We start from the raw sequence: 14,553 nt of genomic DNA, 5'->3' as shown, positions 1-14,553 counted from the left end.
GTAGTTGACTTCATATTGAATGAACTGTAAACAACCACTCTGTTTTAATCCAGTGTGTTACTAATCGCCAAGTATTATAACTTTTTCTGGATTGTTTGCTACACTGATTGACAAGCTCTTGCTGCATCCCAGAAACTATTTTAAAATAAAAAATTATTTGGAAAATGATGTTTGTAATGCCTCTAGAAATGAAGCTTGTATAAATACATATACAAGCCCTTTAAACTAGGAATTACAAATACAATATAATTTAAGGCAGACAACTTGATACACAGAAGGTACTAGTAAGGATCATGAGTTTTATATATGACTTTTGTACTGTATTTGTGAAGTGTTGTGGTTGCCATTGCAGTGTTTTTTGCATTCCCTGACTGGGAAATGGGTGCATGTGGCTCCTCACAGGGGGTCTTCCAGTGGGATGTATATGACTGCAAGGGTGCATACTATGTGTATACACATACTATGTGTGTACACATACTATGTGTGTACACATACTATGTGTGTACACATACTATGTGTAGCCTGTTTTTGATCTCAGTCCTGGGGACTACAGAGTTGTGGAATGTGCTTTTTGATCATCAGTGTATGTAAATAAATATGTATATTTAGGCCTGTAATCTCACTCCTTTTTCTTGATCCTTGACAGTACTCATTTATCCAGGTCATGGTATAGCTAGAAGTACTTTCAACTTGATCTTCTCTAGATTGTTGAAGACGTTTCACTGCTTGTTTAACGAACTACTAGCTAACATAATACAGAGCTGAAAAGCATATGATTACACGGTTTTACCTGCCAAAATAATTACGATTCTGTTAAGACAGTTTTCTCATTCATATACATAGGCAGAAAAATGTTTTAGAAAATGTATTTTTCGGTTTAGCTTTGTAGCCTGCCTGTATAGCCTGCCTTTTCAATGGACAAATTAATTATAATTGTGATAACATTGATTTATTGTCCAACGAGCAGCCTGGAGATAGAGGGGAGGACGTGAAAACTGCAAAGCTGACCCAAAAAGGTGGAGAATCGGTTTAAAAATGTACAGTGTTTTCACAAGACTGGCGGCATTACAAATCATTTGGTAGCTAAAAAAGATAGAATAAGTAAAATATATTAGAACTGTGCATCTAGCTGCTTACCTAGAAAATGTGAATCTAAATGGTGTCATACATGTGAAGAAAATTTAACAAAATTTTGTTTTAAAGTGAATGTAAAGGCAAGGCTTATTTTTTTTTTTTTTTTGAGAGAGAGCAGGAAGGGGTAAGCGCTGTACAAAAGATGCGCTAATTCTTTCAGCTCTTTTTCATAAGAAAGAAGCCACAGCTTGCACAGAAGATCCTGTCCACTGCCAACATGGTACACTGAAGGACCCCTGTCCTTTTTGTAGAAGTCTGACATGACCTGCCAAAAACTCGTCAACACAAGCCTTTAGGTTGGGATCAAACCTGTTCCCTGTGTTATTGCAAGTTACTTTGCAGCCCATTAATTCTGAAGGGGCTGCCACCCAAACCCAGTACGACCAAAACTAAACTGGACCCTTTTTCTAATGCAACACATGGCATTTCATAGTAGCTGTTGTTGTGCATTTACCGTGTGCTGTAATTCAGGTTCATTAGGGTGCCATTCACAGAAAATGCCATTGCAATGTACTAAAGTGTGCAATGTTCTGCACTGTGCATTACAGATGGAGGTCAACTTCCCCTATCAATACATTCTAAACAGCTGCAGAAGCATCTCAAACTGATGTCAACCTATACATACAGCACTTGAATTTTTTTTCTAATGCAAGAAATGGCAACGCATAGTTGTCATTGCATGGTGTGTTGTCATGTTGCAATTCAGTTGCATCTGGGGTCAAAATAAATAGCATTGCAATGCACTAACGCACAAATTATGTGGCACTGCACATTACCGCAACCCCAAGTTAATCCTGGTTTTGTACTCTCCATGAAAACTCAGCTTCCTGCCTTTTCCCTCTAGTGATCTGGGATGGATGAATTATAGCCACATAAGGGGAGATTTACTGAAGGCAAACAGCCTGTTCATTTTGCAAGGGTATTTTCCATTAGTTTAGATAATGTGGTGAAAATTCCCTTTAAATTAAAATATATGCATGAATTATACAGTTTTTCATATTGCCTCAAGGTTAAGTTATCAACCATCTGCTTATTGCTCTTATAACACATTTAAATGTACTATACTGTCTGAAGCATGATTATGTTTTACACAAATGTTTCAGTCAGAATCCAAATGTTATCTAACTAGTTGTGATGGCACCTTAGAGGTCAAAAGGTTAGCAACATGGTTTACAATTAATGGATTAAAACAAACTGTTAGGAACATAAACAACCAAACATGACGCACCATATATTTAGGGTTAGTTCACACCATATGCAGTGGCCGGATCAATCAGGCTGCATCAAGCCTGTTGATTTTAGCCTATTTGCTTCTCTATTCAAGTCCCCCCAACTGTGTGGGTTGAATGCTCATTGACTAGGGAGGGGGTAGAAAGATGTACAAATAGTTACCCTATTCTTCACTCCCCGGACATCTGCCGCACTCCTCTGCTGTCCAACACTCCCTGTTTTTTGCCTGGCCCACGCCGTCCTCCTGCACAATGCAGGACTGCTGGTCCTGCATTGTAGGTGAGAATATCAGAGAGCTGGCCGGAATGCACTGCATCGCATTCTGGCCGGCTCACTTTTTTGTGGGACAGGAGGGGGCGTGGCGGGCTACTGAAGTTAATGGCACCGTAGCCACGCCCTCTTGCCGCAATGCGATCGCCCGCACGGGATCACAAGGCATATTGTGCCTGCGGTCCGGTGCGATCAAAATGCTGCCTTGTGATCCCGTGTAGGCGATCGTATTGCGGCCGTAGGGCGTGGCTATGGTGCCATTAACTTCAATGTCCCTCCACACCACACAGAAAAGTGAGCCGGCCGTAATGCGATGCAGTGCGCTCCGGCCGGAATCGGACCGGAGCGCACTGCATATGGTGTGAACTAACCCTTACAGTAATTATCAAAATATTTTGTAAATAAAAATTACTTTTTGTAGAGAAGAATAGCAATCACGATGCAGATTATGAAAACAACAGCTAGGACTGGTCCAATAACCCAAATCAGGCCTTCTTCCCCCTCAGTAATTGGTTGAGGATCTGGATCTTCTACTTGAATGGGATCGGAATATGGACTAGCAGCAAATATCTTCTGCAAGAGAGAGTATAATACAAAAGTTATAACCTTAATAATATATGAACACATTACCTTAAAAATAACAAAGGCGTCATAAAACTATGCAGTACAATGATTAACTGGGCTGTGAGTAGGGTGGTGCTTGCCCTCTGGGCAAGTCCAATCAGGCTGCATCAAGCCTGTTGATTTTAGCCTATTTGCTTCTCTATTCAAGTCCCCCCAACTGTGTGGGTTGAATGCTCATTGACTAGGGAGGGGGTAGAAAGATGTACAAATAGTTACCCTATTCTTCACTCCCCGGACATCTGCCGCACTCCTCTGCTGTCCAACACTCCCTGTTTTTTGCCTGGCCCACGCCGTCCTCCTGCACAATGCAGGACTGCTGGTCCTGCATTGTAGGTGAGAATATCAGAGAGCTGAGACCGGCTGGGCAGCAAAGCAGCTTTTGGGGACCAGTAACACGAGGAGGAGGAATCATGCAGGAACAAGGAAAAGGTAAATATTTGTACTTATTTCTTTCCCCCTAGCCAAACCAGCATTTACCATGCACCATGTGGTACAGGGTGGACTCTTACAGCATGGGTACATTTAAAAGTGGACTGGAGATGAGCTTTAACCACTTCAAGACCAGGTGTTTAGACCCCCTTCCTGGCCAGGCCATTTTTCAGTATTCAGCGCTCCGATACTTTGACTGACGTTTATTCCGTCATGCAACGCTGTACTGAAATGAATTTTATACCATTTTTTGGGGACAGATAGAGCTTTATTTTGGTGGTATTTAATCACCACTACGGGTTTTATTTTTTACTATAATTAGGAAAAATTACTGAAAATTTTGAAAAAAAAAAGTTATTTTTTACATTATGTTAGGAAACACTTATTACCCAGTTTATTGGTAAAATATATAAGTCGGGGTCAAGTCGGTTAAATAGACACCAAACATGTCAAGCTTTAAAATTGCGCGCACCTGCGACATCGCAGAAAACTACCATACCCAAAATTGGCCATAGGCGACGCTTTAAAAGCTTTTACCGCTCATCAGTTTAGTGTTATCAGTGATTGATGGCCCTAGACTTATTGCTCTCACTCCGACGTTCACGGCGATATGTAACATGTGCGGCGTAATGGGCGCAATCGTCTTTTTTGCACGTATGCGCCCCCCGACGCATGTTTGCATGCGTGTATGTATGGGTGGGGACTTTAAAAATGTTTTTATTCTTAAAATTCTTTTTATGTGTAACTTAAAATTTTTTTGGGGGGGAACTTTAATTTTTTTTCCCCACTAAACTTTATTGCTATCACATACGGGGGCTAATAAAACCCCCCTATGTGATAGCAAAATATGTGACAGGTCCTCTTTATGGAGACATCAGGGGTCTCCAAGACCCCTAATGTCACCTAGGACCCCCCAAAAGAAGCTGATGAAGCACAGATCTGCTCCATCAGCTTCTTTGCAGCTTCTGAAGCTGGAGAGTGACACAAGAATGTGGAAGTGATGTATTATACAACACTTCCGCATTCTTTCAGAGGAGAGGGGAGGGGACCGGAGGGAGCTTGTGTAACGATTGTATTTTGCTTGTATTTTGCGGATCGCAAAATACAAGCGATCCGCCGGCTGTTAACAGGCACCGCTGTCTGTTTTTAAATTGCGGTCATTTCCCGCTCGCCCGCTCAGATCTAGAGAGCTCCGGCCCGGAGGTGGTCAAGGAGTATTTTGTTGACAAAAGGAATGCAGCACGTGTGTGCAAGTAAGTTTGAATGCTTTTCCCATCCCCTTAAAGCCATGCCCAATATTCAGCGCAATATTGCCCACTTCTCTCAACTTTTAATATCATCTCTACGTCAAAGTTTTCTATCTTTTTCAAGTTCAGCTGTATATTTTTGCAGAGGAGATTTTAAACAATGCTGCATATTTGAACCAATGTTTTGGTTGCGTGTAGTTTTTCAAAAATCGGACTGCACAATTGTCTAAGTAAGCAAATGAAAAAAAGAAACCTTTCTGGAGCACTAGTATGAAGTATGATAAGGGCGGGTCCACAACTGCAGCAAGTTCAGGCTCTGTTCCAAGATGGATTGTCGTGGATGCTCTGAATAACACTTTGATGAAAGGAAAGGCAAGACAATTTCTATGATGGTGCTGTAAAGATGCAGCAGTGGACAGAGACTTGATGCACCATACTACTGTATGATTAGTTTTGTATTGCAGTTATGTATTGCAAATTAATAAGAAAAAGGACACATGCCAATAAGTAAAAATAAAGTGATGTGTGCGTCCTAAGCAGATAAAAACCACTCTAGGCCAGTGTTATGTGACCAAGTCCGATGTAAGGATCTGGGTACCAGTCTGGCTTGTTGTGCTCTGGTACATCAATGGGACAGAAGGAAAAAGGTTCAACTGGATATGGCTGTCACTTGGCACATTTCAGGAAGAAAGCATTAACCTTCCTCAAGACTAAACATGCATGAATGCTTGGCTGTCTCCTATATGATAGACCTAATTAATACATTTACTGCCAATTGATGGGACAAAAAAACAAACCACAGAATGCTGACAAATAGAGTTCTTATCTCTTTGCGGCAATAGATTTTTGATTCCTGAAGCTGGCTAATCTTGTCAATAGCATTCTATTATTCTACATTTTGGTAAAATAGGAGAGGAAATAACAATTTAAGAATGATAGTTGAAAGCTTACAAATGTATGATTCTTGTGGGGAAATACGACCCCCTCAAATAAATACCAGATTGTTGATTTTGAAAAAATTAAACAATTATATAATGGGGAAGGGAAAGAGCAGAGAAGAGCCGCAGAAACAAACAGATTTTTCCCCCCATTAAACTGAGGGGCAGGGTATGTCAGAACTATTGGGGCTAAAAGCAATCAAATTATAAGGCCTTTACATATTATTATACATGTTGTTAGGTGGGCATCATGGAAGCCATTTTGTCTCTGTTAGAAGGTGAATGCAAGTTCATTCTTCCCGGTTGAAGATTCTCACAGAAAATTTCAAGAGTCTTAGCATAAACATTCTCAGGCCGTAAATTGTGGGGTCTCAGACAACTGCCATAAGATAAGGACTAACTATGGTGCCAGGCTGTGTTATAATGAGATTGATGACCTTCATGTCTCCATTTAAACAATGTGAAAGAAACTGGAATGTTTAAAAAAAAAAAAAAATATTTCTCATGACTAGAAAAAGGGGCTTATTTAAAAGTTGCCTTATGAAACATTACTATTCATTGCAGTGATATTAGCAATAATTGTATTGTATTATTATATCATATGAAGCATCTATATGCCTACTACATGAATGATTACAAGTATTTTTTTTATATATTACATTATGTACTTTCATAATATCCAAACACTTTTCATTATATATTGTTTGAGTGTACCCATTGAAATATATTAGTATGTATTACTAAATAGTGGGTTTATATTTTTAAGTACAAAGAAATTGGTTGATATACCAATGTATTTTATCAGTGTAGCTATGTGTGAAGAACCACTGTGTCTTGAAACTAATTACTTCACTTTAAAGGTATTTGGAGAAAGAAAGTTAATGGCTTTGGTTTAGACTTTCTTAAAGTTGCAAATCCACGAAGAGACGGTCAGGCGAACAGAGGCTGACATGGGATGGTTTACCTTACTGAATTTATGATATTGTCCAAAGCTTAGGTCAGGTTATCTTTCAACAAGATCTTTAGAAAATAGTAGAATTTAATTAAACTACCCAAACTTTTATACAGTTCAATAGTGCCCCCTTGTGGTGATGGCGAGGAAGAGGTACATAATAAAATGATGTAATCTGACGTCATTAATCACGTGGAAGACCAAACCACGCCCACATTCCCTGGGGGATAAAAGTTGAAGCAGGAGATTGAGAGGCGATCTAGCAAAGAAAATGTAGTAAGGAAATACATACTAAGGGTATAGGTTGGAAGCTGATGACCAAGGGAACTGAACTAAAGAGAACCTGACCATCCCTTGTTTCTGAACAGTGACAGCTGACTTCTTTCAGACAACTAATTTTGAAATTTCTGGTAAAGTATACATTTATATCTTTATGTAGGCAATTGACTAGCCACATCTATATCTGAATAGACCATTTAGTCCTCATAGTATCTAGATTGAACTGAGATAATTTTTAAACTGCAGTATAAATTATATCTTTCAATCTTGGGAGATACATACATAAATCTGTATAATCTCCAGGAAGTTGATTTCAGCTTCTAGTCAATGGTCTAGTCTGATGTATACTTAAAATAATTTAGTGGTACCCCCTCCCCCACCTTCCCACCTGTTTGTGTCTTCGTCTTCCCGCTCATCCATCTCCGTCTTCGCTTCCCCCCTTCGCCACCTCCAGTCCCTATACTATAGTAAACATGTCACTTAAGATAGTATCTCTCAACGTTCAGGGACTTAACCACCCCAACAAACGGGTCAAAGCCTTTAGACACTTTAAAAAAATTAAAAGCTGATGTAATCTGTCTGACTTCCCTCAGTCGTACAACCTGTCATACCTGCATTCTAATTATCCTCTGTTTTTTTCAGCTTCCGCAACTACAAAACACAGAGGAGTCCTAATAGCATTCGGTCGCTCCACTCCCTTCATGCGTCAGAAAGAGATCAAGGATCCAGAGGGAAGGTACCTAATACTGGTAGGCTCGATCCATGATTGCACAGTTACGATGGTATCCTATTATGCCCCGAATATGAGCCAACTTGGATTTATCACTCGCCTACTCCAGGTTCTAGACCTCCATGCTAAGGGGACTTTGATCGTGTGTGGGGACTGCAACCTATTGCTACACCCTCATGTTGATCGACACGATCCCAACCACCCGGCAGCCCCCTCTACAGACATATCTGCGGCCAAGCGCTTCAGGACCTTGCTGACCCAATACCACCTAGTTGACTCCTGGAGAGAGATTCACCCCCTTAAAGAACAATATACGTTTTACTCTAACCCCTACAATGTCTTTTCACGCATTGACCACATTTTACTGGGCCCAGACGCCCTTACACAGGTATCCTCAGCGGAAATCACTCCAATTCCCTGGTCAGATCACGATTCAGTTAGTATTAATATCGCTTTAACTATCCCCCGCCCTCACAGCTTCTCCTGGTCTCTGCGAAACTCCTTACTTACCAACCCTGATATTCTAGCTTCGACCCAAGCCTTCCTGACTGAATATTTCCAGTTAAACACTGACGTGGTCTCTTCACCGATAACAGTGTGGGAGGCCCATAAACCCACTATTAGAGGTCGGCTGATCCAGCTTGCATCCCAAGCCAAAAAGAAACAGACATCTCGCATTGACCAATTGGAATCTGAACTACTAGTGGCATCCCAAAATTTTCAACAGAGGCCCACTCCTGAACATAGATCTCGTCTGTTCCATATAAGAACGGAACTTAAACTTTGCCTAACGCATCTCTCAAACGATAAATTGGCCTGGACCAAACATAGGTTTTATATCAAAGTAGACAAACCAGACACAATGCTCACCCATAGACTTAGGAAGACCAACCCCAGAAAAAACCCTATCCAGCTACGTCTGGGGGGCCCTGTCACTTCCAACCCTATCAAAATATGAAATGCTTTTCAATCCCACTTACAAACTCTTTACCGTGCCACGGGCACCCTAGATAGATCTAAATTGGAAACATTTTTCGCCACTTTAAACCTTCCCACCCTCTGAGGAACACGCACAACTGATTGACTCCCCCACTACAATAGCTGAGATTACTGCCACAATTAAACTCCTTGGCACTGGAAAACGTCCTGGGCCAGATGGCCTTGGCGATTCCCATTACAAAAAATTCAATGACACTTTGGCTGCACCTATGGCGGCATGTTTTAATGCTTTACACACGGGGAGTGAACCGAGAAAGGAATCGCTACTATCCTCCACATGTATAATACCCAAGCCGGACACTGATCACACGTCCTGCACCAACTATCGCCCAATCTCACTAATCAATGCAGACCTGAAAATACTTACTAAAATCCTGACCCTTCGCCTCAGATATCCTCTTTTGGGTCTGATATCTAGGGATCAAGTGGGCTTTATGCTGGGTCGTCAGGCGGGTGACAGTGTCCGCAGGATATCCCACTTACTCCATATATCACATCAAAGAAATACTCCCACTATGCTTCAGGCTTTAGATATTAGCAAAGCATATGACTCAGTGAGTTGGGAATATTTGAACTACACACTTAACAGATGGGGTTTTGGAAACTACTTTAGGAGATGGATAGGGGCGTTATATTCCAAACCGACAGCCTACATACAATATCAGGGATTCCACTCTAAATCTTTTGAAATTACTAGAGGGACAAGACAGGGGTGCCCTCTCTCCCCCCTCCTTTTCGCTCTGGCCATAGAGCCCCTAGCGCAGGGAATACAGCAACATACCGATATTAAAGGTCTGGAAGTCGCAGGGTACCATCATAAAATCAGCTTATTCGCAGATGATGCGTTATTGATTCTTACAGAACCACTGATCTCACTCCCTAATCTCCAACCACTACTAAAGCTATTCGATAACCTCTCGGGTCTCTGCGTGAACATGGATAAATCTAAAGGACTAGATGTCTCCCTCCCCCCTTCGGTACTCACCTCCTTGCAACGGTCATTCCTCTACCAATGGGCCCACTCTGAACTGCCCTACCTAGGCATCCACCTTACTTCAACTTATGCCCAGATGTAGCAAGCTAACTACCCCAAACTATTTTCTCACATGGAAACCCTACTATCATCATGGGAGAAACATCCTATATTGTGGCTTGGTAGAGTCACAGCAGTTCAGATGACCCTGCTTCCCAAATTTTTATACCATGCAAGGGTTCTCCCCGTTCCCATCCCCTCATATCGCCTTAGACAATTACAGCGCCGCATACTTTGTTTCATATGGAAGGGGTCAATTCCTAGGGTCTCCCAATTTGTTCTGTATCGTAGCAAAGTGAGGGGGGGCTTGGGACTCCCCTTTTTCCACAAATATTATCAGGCTGCCCAGTTGACCCCTTTGGTGTGCTGGTTTAGGAAGGGCGAAATGCCACTGTGGGTCTCATTAGAGGCCTATGCTTGTTCCTCAATTCCCCTCCTCAACCTTCCCTGGCTTCCCCCCAAATAGGCAGATCACTGAATAACCCAATCCTCACGCACACCCTAAAAGTCTGGGAAGGATTACAGCGTCACTTAAGTTGGGTGTTACCTTTGATGTCCATTCATGGTAATCCAATGTTTCAGCCGGGATACACAACCCAGTCGCCTTCGCACATTGGCGTTTCAAGTCCTTAAGTTTACTTAAGGATTTCTGTTCAGACACTGACATCATCCCATTTCCGGTGCTTCAAGCCAAGTACCAATTGACCCCACGACACATCTTTCAGTATTTGCAAATCAAACACTACATACAAACTCTTTTGGATAAGTCAAATCCCCTTCCCTCCCTGACTCCATTTGCGGAGTTCCTACTCGATGACACAAAAAGCGGAGGGCCCATCTCAGCTTTATATACTATGATACTTGACCACCTACCGACTCCTCTCCCCGCATACGCCTCCAAATGGGAACGCAATCTGGGGTGCTCTATCCCTGCTGAGACATGGTCTCAAATTTGGATGACAACCTCTCGGAGCTCAGCAAATGTCCAAGCGATTGAAACCAACTATAAGCTACTCCTCCGGTGGTATCTAATACCCCTCAGGATCTCCAGAGCCATCCCGTCCCACTCACCAAACTGTTTCGGGGGCTGCCGGGTGGAGGGGTCAGTTCATCACATTTGGTGGGATTGCCCTAAAGTGAAGAGATTTTGGCATAGAGTATACCAACTTCTGTACACAGTCACAGGCATAAGAAACCGTTGGTGTGTACTGTTAGGCAACACCGTCTGGTCACGTTCATACTCACTGAAGCCAAGATGGTAATTGCGAAAGCTTGGAAGTCCCCTGGCATACCATTTGCGGAGGTCAAGCGTAGAGTATTGAGAGTGATGTTCTTTGAGAAACTTACTGCTCTCCAAAGGGATACTTTGGTGTCATTTCGGAAGCTGTGGGAACCATGGATTGAGTCATACCATCCTCCCTCCTTTAATATGGAGTCCTTGATCCTCTGATTACATAATAACGGAAGCTTTAAACAATAGATCCTGCCTCCTATCCCAGCCTCTCCCCATATCCCCCCATCCTCTACCATCCCTTTTCCCTGCTTGAAACCAGTTGTTCCATACTTAGACTCTGAACCTTAGTCCTAAAGTTTTTATTACAATGTTCGTAGTACTTATACCATTTGTATGCAGTCCTTGAGGTCTATCCTACTTGACTGTAACATTATAATATGAAAGCCTGAGTTTGTAAACTTTATTTGATACTACATCGTATTTCACACTGAATGTGAAAGTGTGATCACTTTTATATGCAATTAAAATAAATAAAAAATCTTCTTGAAAAAAATAAAAAAAAATAATAATTTAGTGGAAATTTGTCTTCACTTTGAATATAGTCTTGGCTTATAGCCAACCCTGTGCATGATGGGACAAATTTTGCCCATGCGCTGTTAAAAGTTTGAGCTTGTGAACATCTGTTTGCTGGGAGAAGTCAAGTGTCAATTCTGACCACTACGATTGTATTCATCTTGTCTTCAAGTTGGCGCAAATAACGAACTCGAGTTAATTTTGATTTGTGGAAATAAGTTGGGAATCTCCTTCATTATAGATCCTTGCTTGTTTTCATAAATAGAAAACTGTTATTTTAGCAGTATAAACATTCTGACAGGTAGACAAAGTGGCGCCGGGTTACCCTGCACACAGAATCCTCCCCCATTCCTGCCTCACAAAGAGATGCAGATTGCTCAGGCTCCAGCTCACCCTGGCAGCACAGTAGTCCTGCATGCAACCCTTTGTCTGCAACTAGAAGTATGCTGAAGCCCATAATGACCTGGACACTCTCACACAGAATTAATGGAAGATCTGCAGAAGGTTAGCACTAAGCCCTCGTTCACACCTAGGCGTATTGCATATGCGCGACCGTTGCGCGATTCCGAAGGCTACTTGGCTGTATCCCAATGTAAAACGCCCTACAAAACGGCCCAAAGAAGTACATGTACTTGTTTGAGCGTAGGCCGTTTTATAGGGCGTTTCACACGGGCGGAAATACGGAAAGGTGTGAACCAGACCCATAGAAAACAATGGGATTTTCATGTTTGTACGTTTTGTTGAGCGTTGAACGCGCGACAAAACGTAAAGGTGTGAACGGGGCCTAAGCTGGCTGACCTTAAAGCAGACCTTTACCCATATCTTTCAAATAACAAACACACCTTTAGAAATGTTTAGTAATGACAATCTACAAACACATACGTCTAGATAATTGCAGGATTTGTACTCTTTACTTCCTGGAACTCTGGCACATGTGACTAGGACATGTGACCAAGCTCATCATCTTAGTGGGAGGAAAATGCCTTTCCCCAGGGGGAGGAGGAGGGCATTTGCAGAGACACACACTGGGTGGGGGAGAGGAGGGGAGGACCGTTTGTAGAGACACACTGTGTGGACCTTTACTTTTTAAATGAAAGAAGACAGCAGCCGCTGCCCAAGGCTGAATAGGGGCTCAATGCTGTAGTGGGGGAGGAGCCTTTGCCAGCATCGGGCCCCTATTCAACCTTGGGCACCGGCTGCTGTCTTCTTTAATTTCAAAATTAAAGATCCACACAGTGTCTCTGCCATTGGTCATGCATCTGATCATCCTAGATGAACATTATGTTCATACAATATAATCAGATGAATGACCAATGGCAGAGGCACTGTGTGGATCTTTACTTTTTAAATTAAAGACCACCAAGAGCCCGCACTGACCTCGCAATGCCAGCACTGGCCACCAGAGAGCTCGCACTGGCTACCTTAGCAGCAGCCCCCCCTGAAACCCCGTACAGCCCTCGTGAGACCCTGGAGACATGAGGCTGTGAACCCAGAGCAAAACAGAGCATGTAGCTCTATAGTATTCTGCATTGCAGTATTCAGTATTGCTGGGATTTGTAGTCCTCTCTAGCTGATGCTATTATTCTGCAGTGCTTAACAATGTATTGCTGGGATTTGTAGTTCACTATAGCCAGTGCCATTCTGCATTGCTTTATAATATATTGCTGGGATTTGTAGTCCTCTATAGATGGCGGTATTCTGCATTGCTGTGTAATGCATTATTAGGATTTGCAGTCATCTATAGTTGGTGGAATTCTCCATTGCTGTGTAATTTATTGCTGGGATTTGTAATCCTCTATAGTTGGTGGCATTATTCTGCATTGTTGTATAATATATCTCTGGGATTTGTAGTCCTTTATAGTTGGTGATATTCTGCATTGCCATATAATGTATTGCTGAGATTGCTGTCCTGTAAGTATTTGGAGGTGGGGGGCAAGGAAAGGTACCCAAGTGTTTTTTTACCATAATGCAGAGAATGCATCAAGGTAAAATACTCCTTAAGTATCGGCTGGGTGCCAAATTGACAGCAGATGCCTCCGAAAATCAATGTACAATAGAGAAAAAGTCACTAGCACTCCAAGCACTCTAAAGGAATCCTTAGTGACTGGTAGGGTACCATGTGATTGGCGGAGGGCTACGGTAGTTCCAATATTCAAAAAGGGGTCTAGATGCCAACCAGGGAACTATAGGCCGGTCAGTCTAACATCGGTAGTTTGTAAACTGTCAGAAGGTATAATTAAGGACTATTTGGTAAAATTTGTTAAGGATAAGGGCATAGTTAATGACAATCAGCACGGGTTCAGGAAAGACCGTTCCTGCCTAACTAACTTGCTAACTTTTTATGAGGGGGTAAGCAGAGATATGGATGGAGGGAAGCCGGTAGATGTGGTATACCTGGATTTCTCAAAGGCATTTGATACCACACAAGCGCTTACTTCACAAGCTGAAGGGTATGGGCATAGATGAGGTGCTGTGTACGTGGATAGAGAGCTGGCTACGGGAACGTGTCCAGAGAGTATCTGTAAATGGCACCTTTTCGGACTGGGCTAGTGTAATGAGCGGTGTGCCTCAAGGATCTGTGCTGGGTCCGATACTGTTCAACCTATTCATTAATGACATCGGGGAGGGAATAAATAGCCATGTTTCCGTGTTTGCAGACGATACAAAAATAGGGAGGGTACTAGAAACGGATCGTGACAATATAACATTGCAGGAGGACCTGGATAAAATAGGGGAGTGGGCAATACTATGGCAGATGAGGTTTAATGTCGATAAATGCAAAGTAATGTACTTTGGACATAAAAATAAACAAATAGGCTATACAATCATGGGTATGCCGCTAGGGAAGTCAGAAATAGAAAAAGATTTGGGGGTCATTGTA

General features: G+C 42.3%; 1 protein-coding gene across 1 annotated transcript in view; it reads right to left on the bottom strand.

The window, feature by feature from the left end:
• LOC108794331 (receptor-type tyrosine-protein phosphatase S-like) overlaps positions 1 to 14,553 on the bottom strand; it is a 291,487-nt gene that overhangs the window by 68,502 nt on the left and 208,432 nt on the right. The window contains exons 19-20 of the mRNA XM_018565355.1: positions 3,047 to 3,207; positions 736 to 738 (exon numbers count right to left, since the gene is read on the bottom strand). Of these exons, the coding sequence (XP_018420857.1) occupies positions 736 to 738; positions 3,047 to 3,207 (164 nt within the window). The remainder of the gene's footprint in view (positions 1 to 735; positions 739 to 3,046; positions 3,208 to 14,553) is intronic.

Source organism: Nanorana parkeri, unplaced genomic scaffold (assembly GCF_000935625.1).
Source record: "Nanorana parkeri isolate BGI_ZX_2015 unplaced genomic scaffold, ASM93562v1 scaffold836, whole genome shotgun sequence".
NCBI classification, from domain to species: Eukaryota; Metazoa; Chordata; class Amphibia; order Anura; family Dicroglossidae; genus Nanorana; species Nanorana parkeri.
The sequence above is the reverse complement of the archived record's forward strand: the minus strand, read 5'-3'. Positions and strand labels throughout refer to the sequence as shown.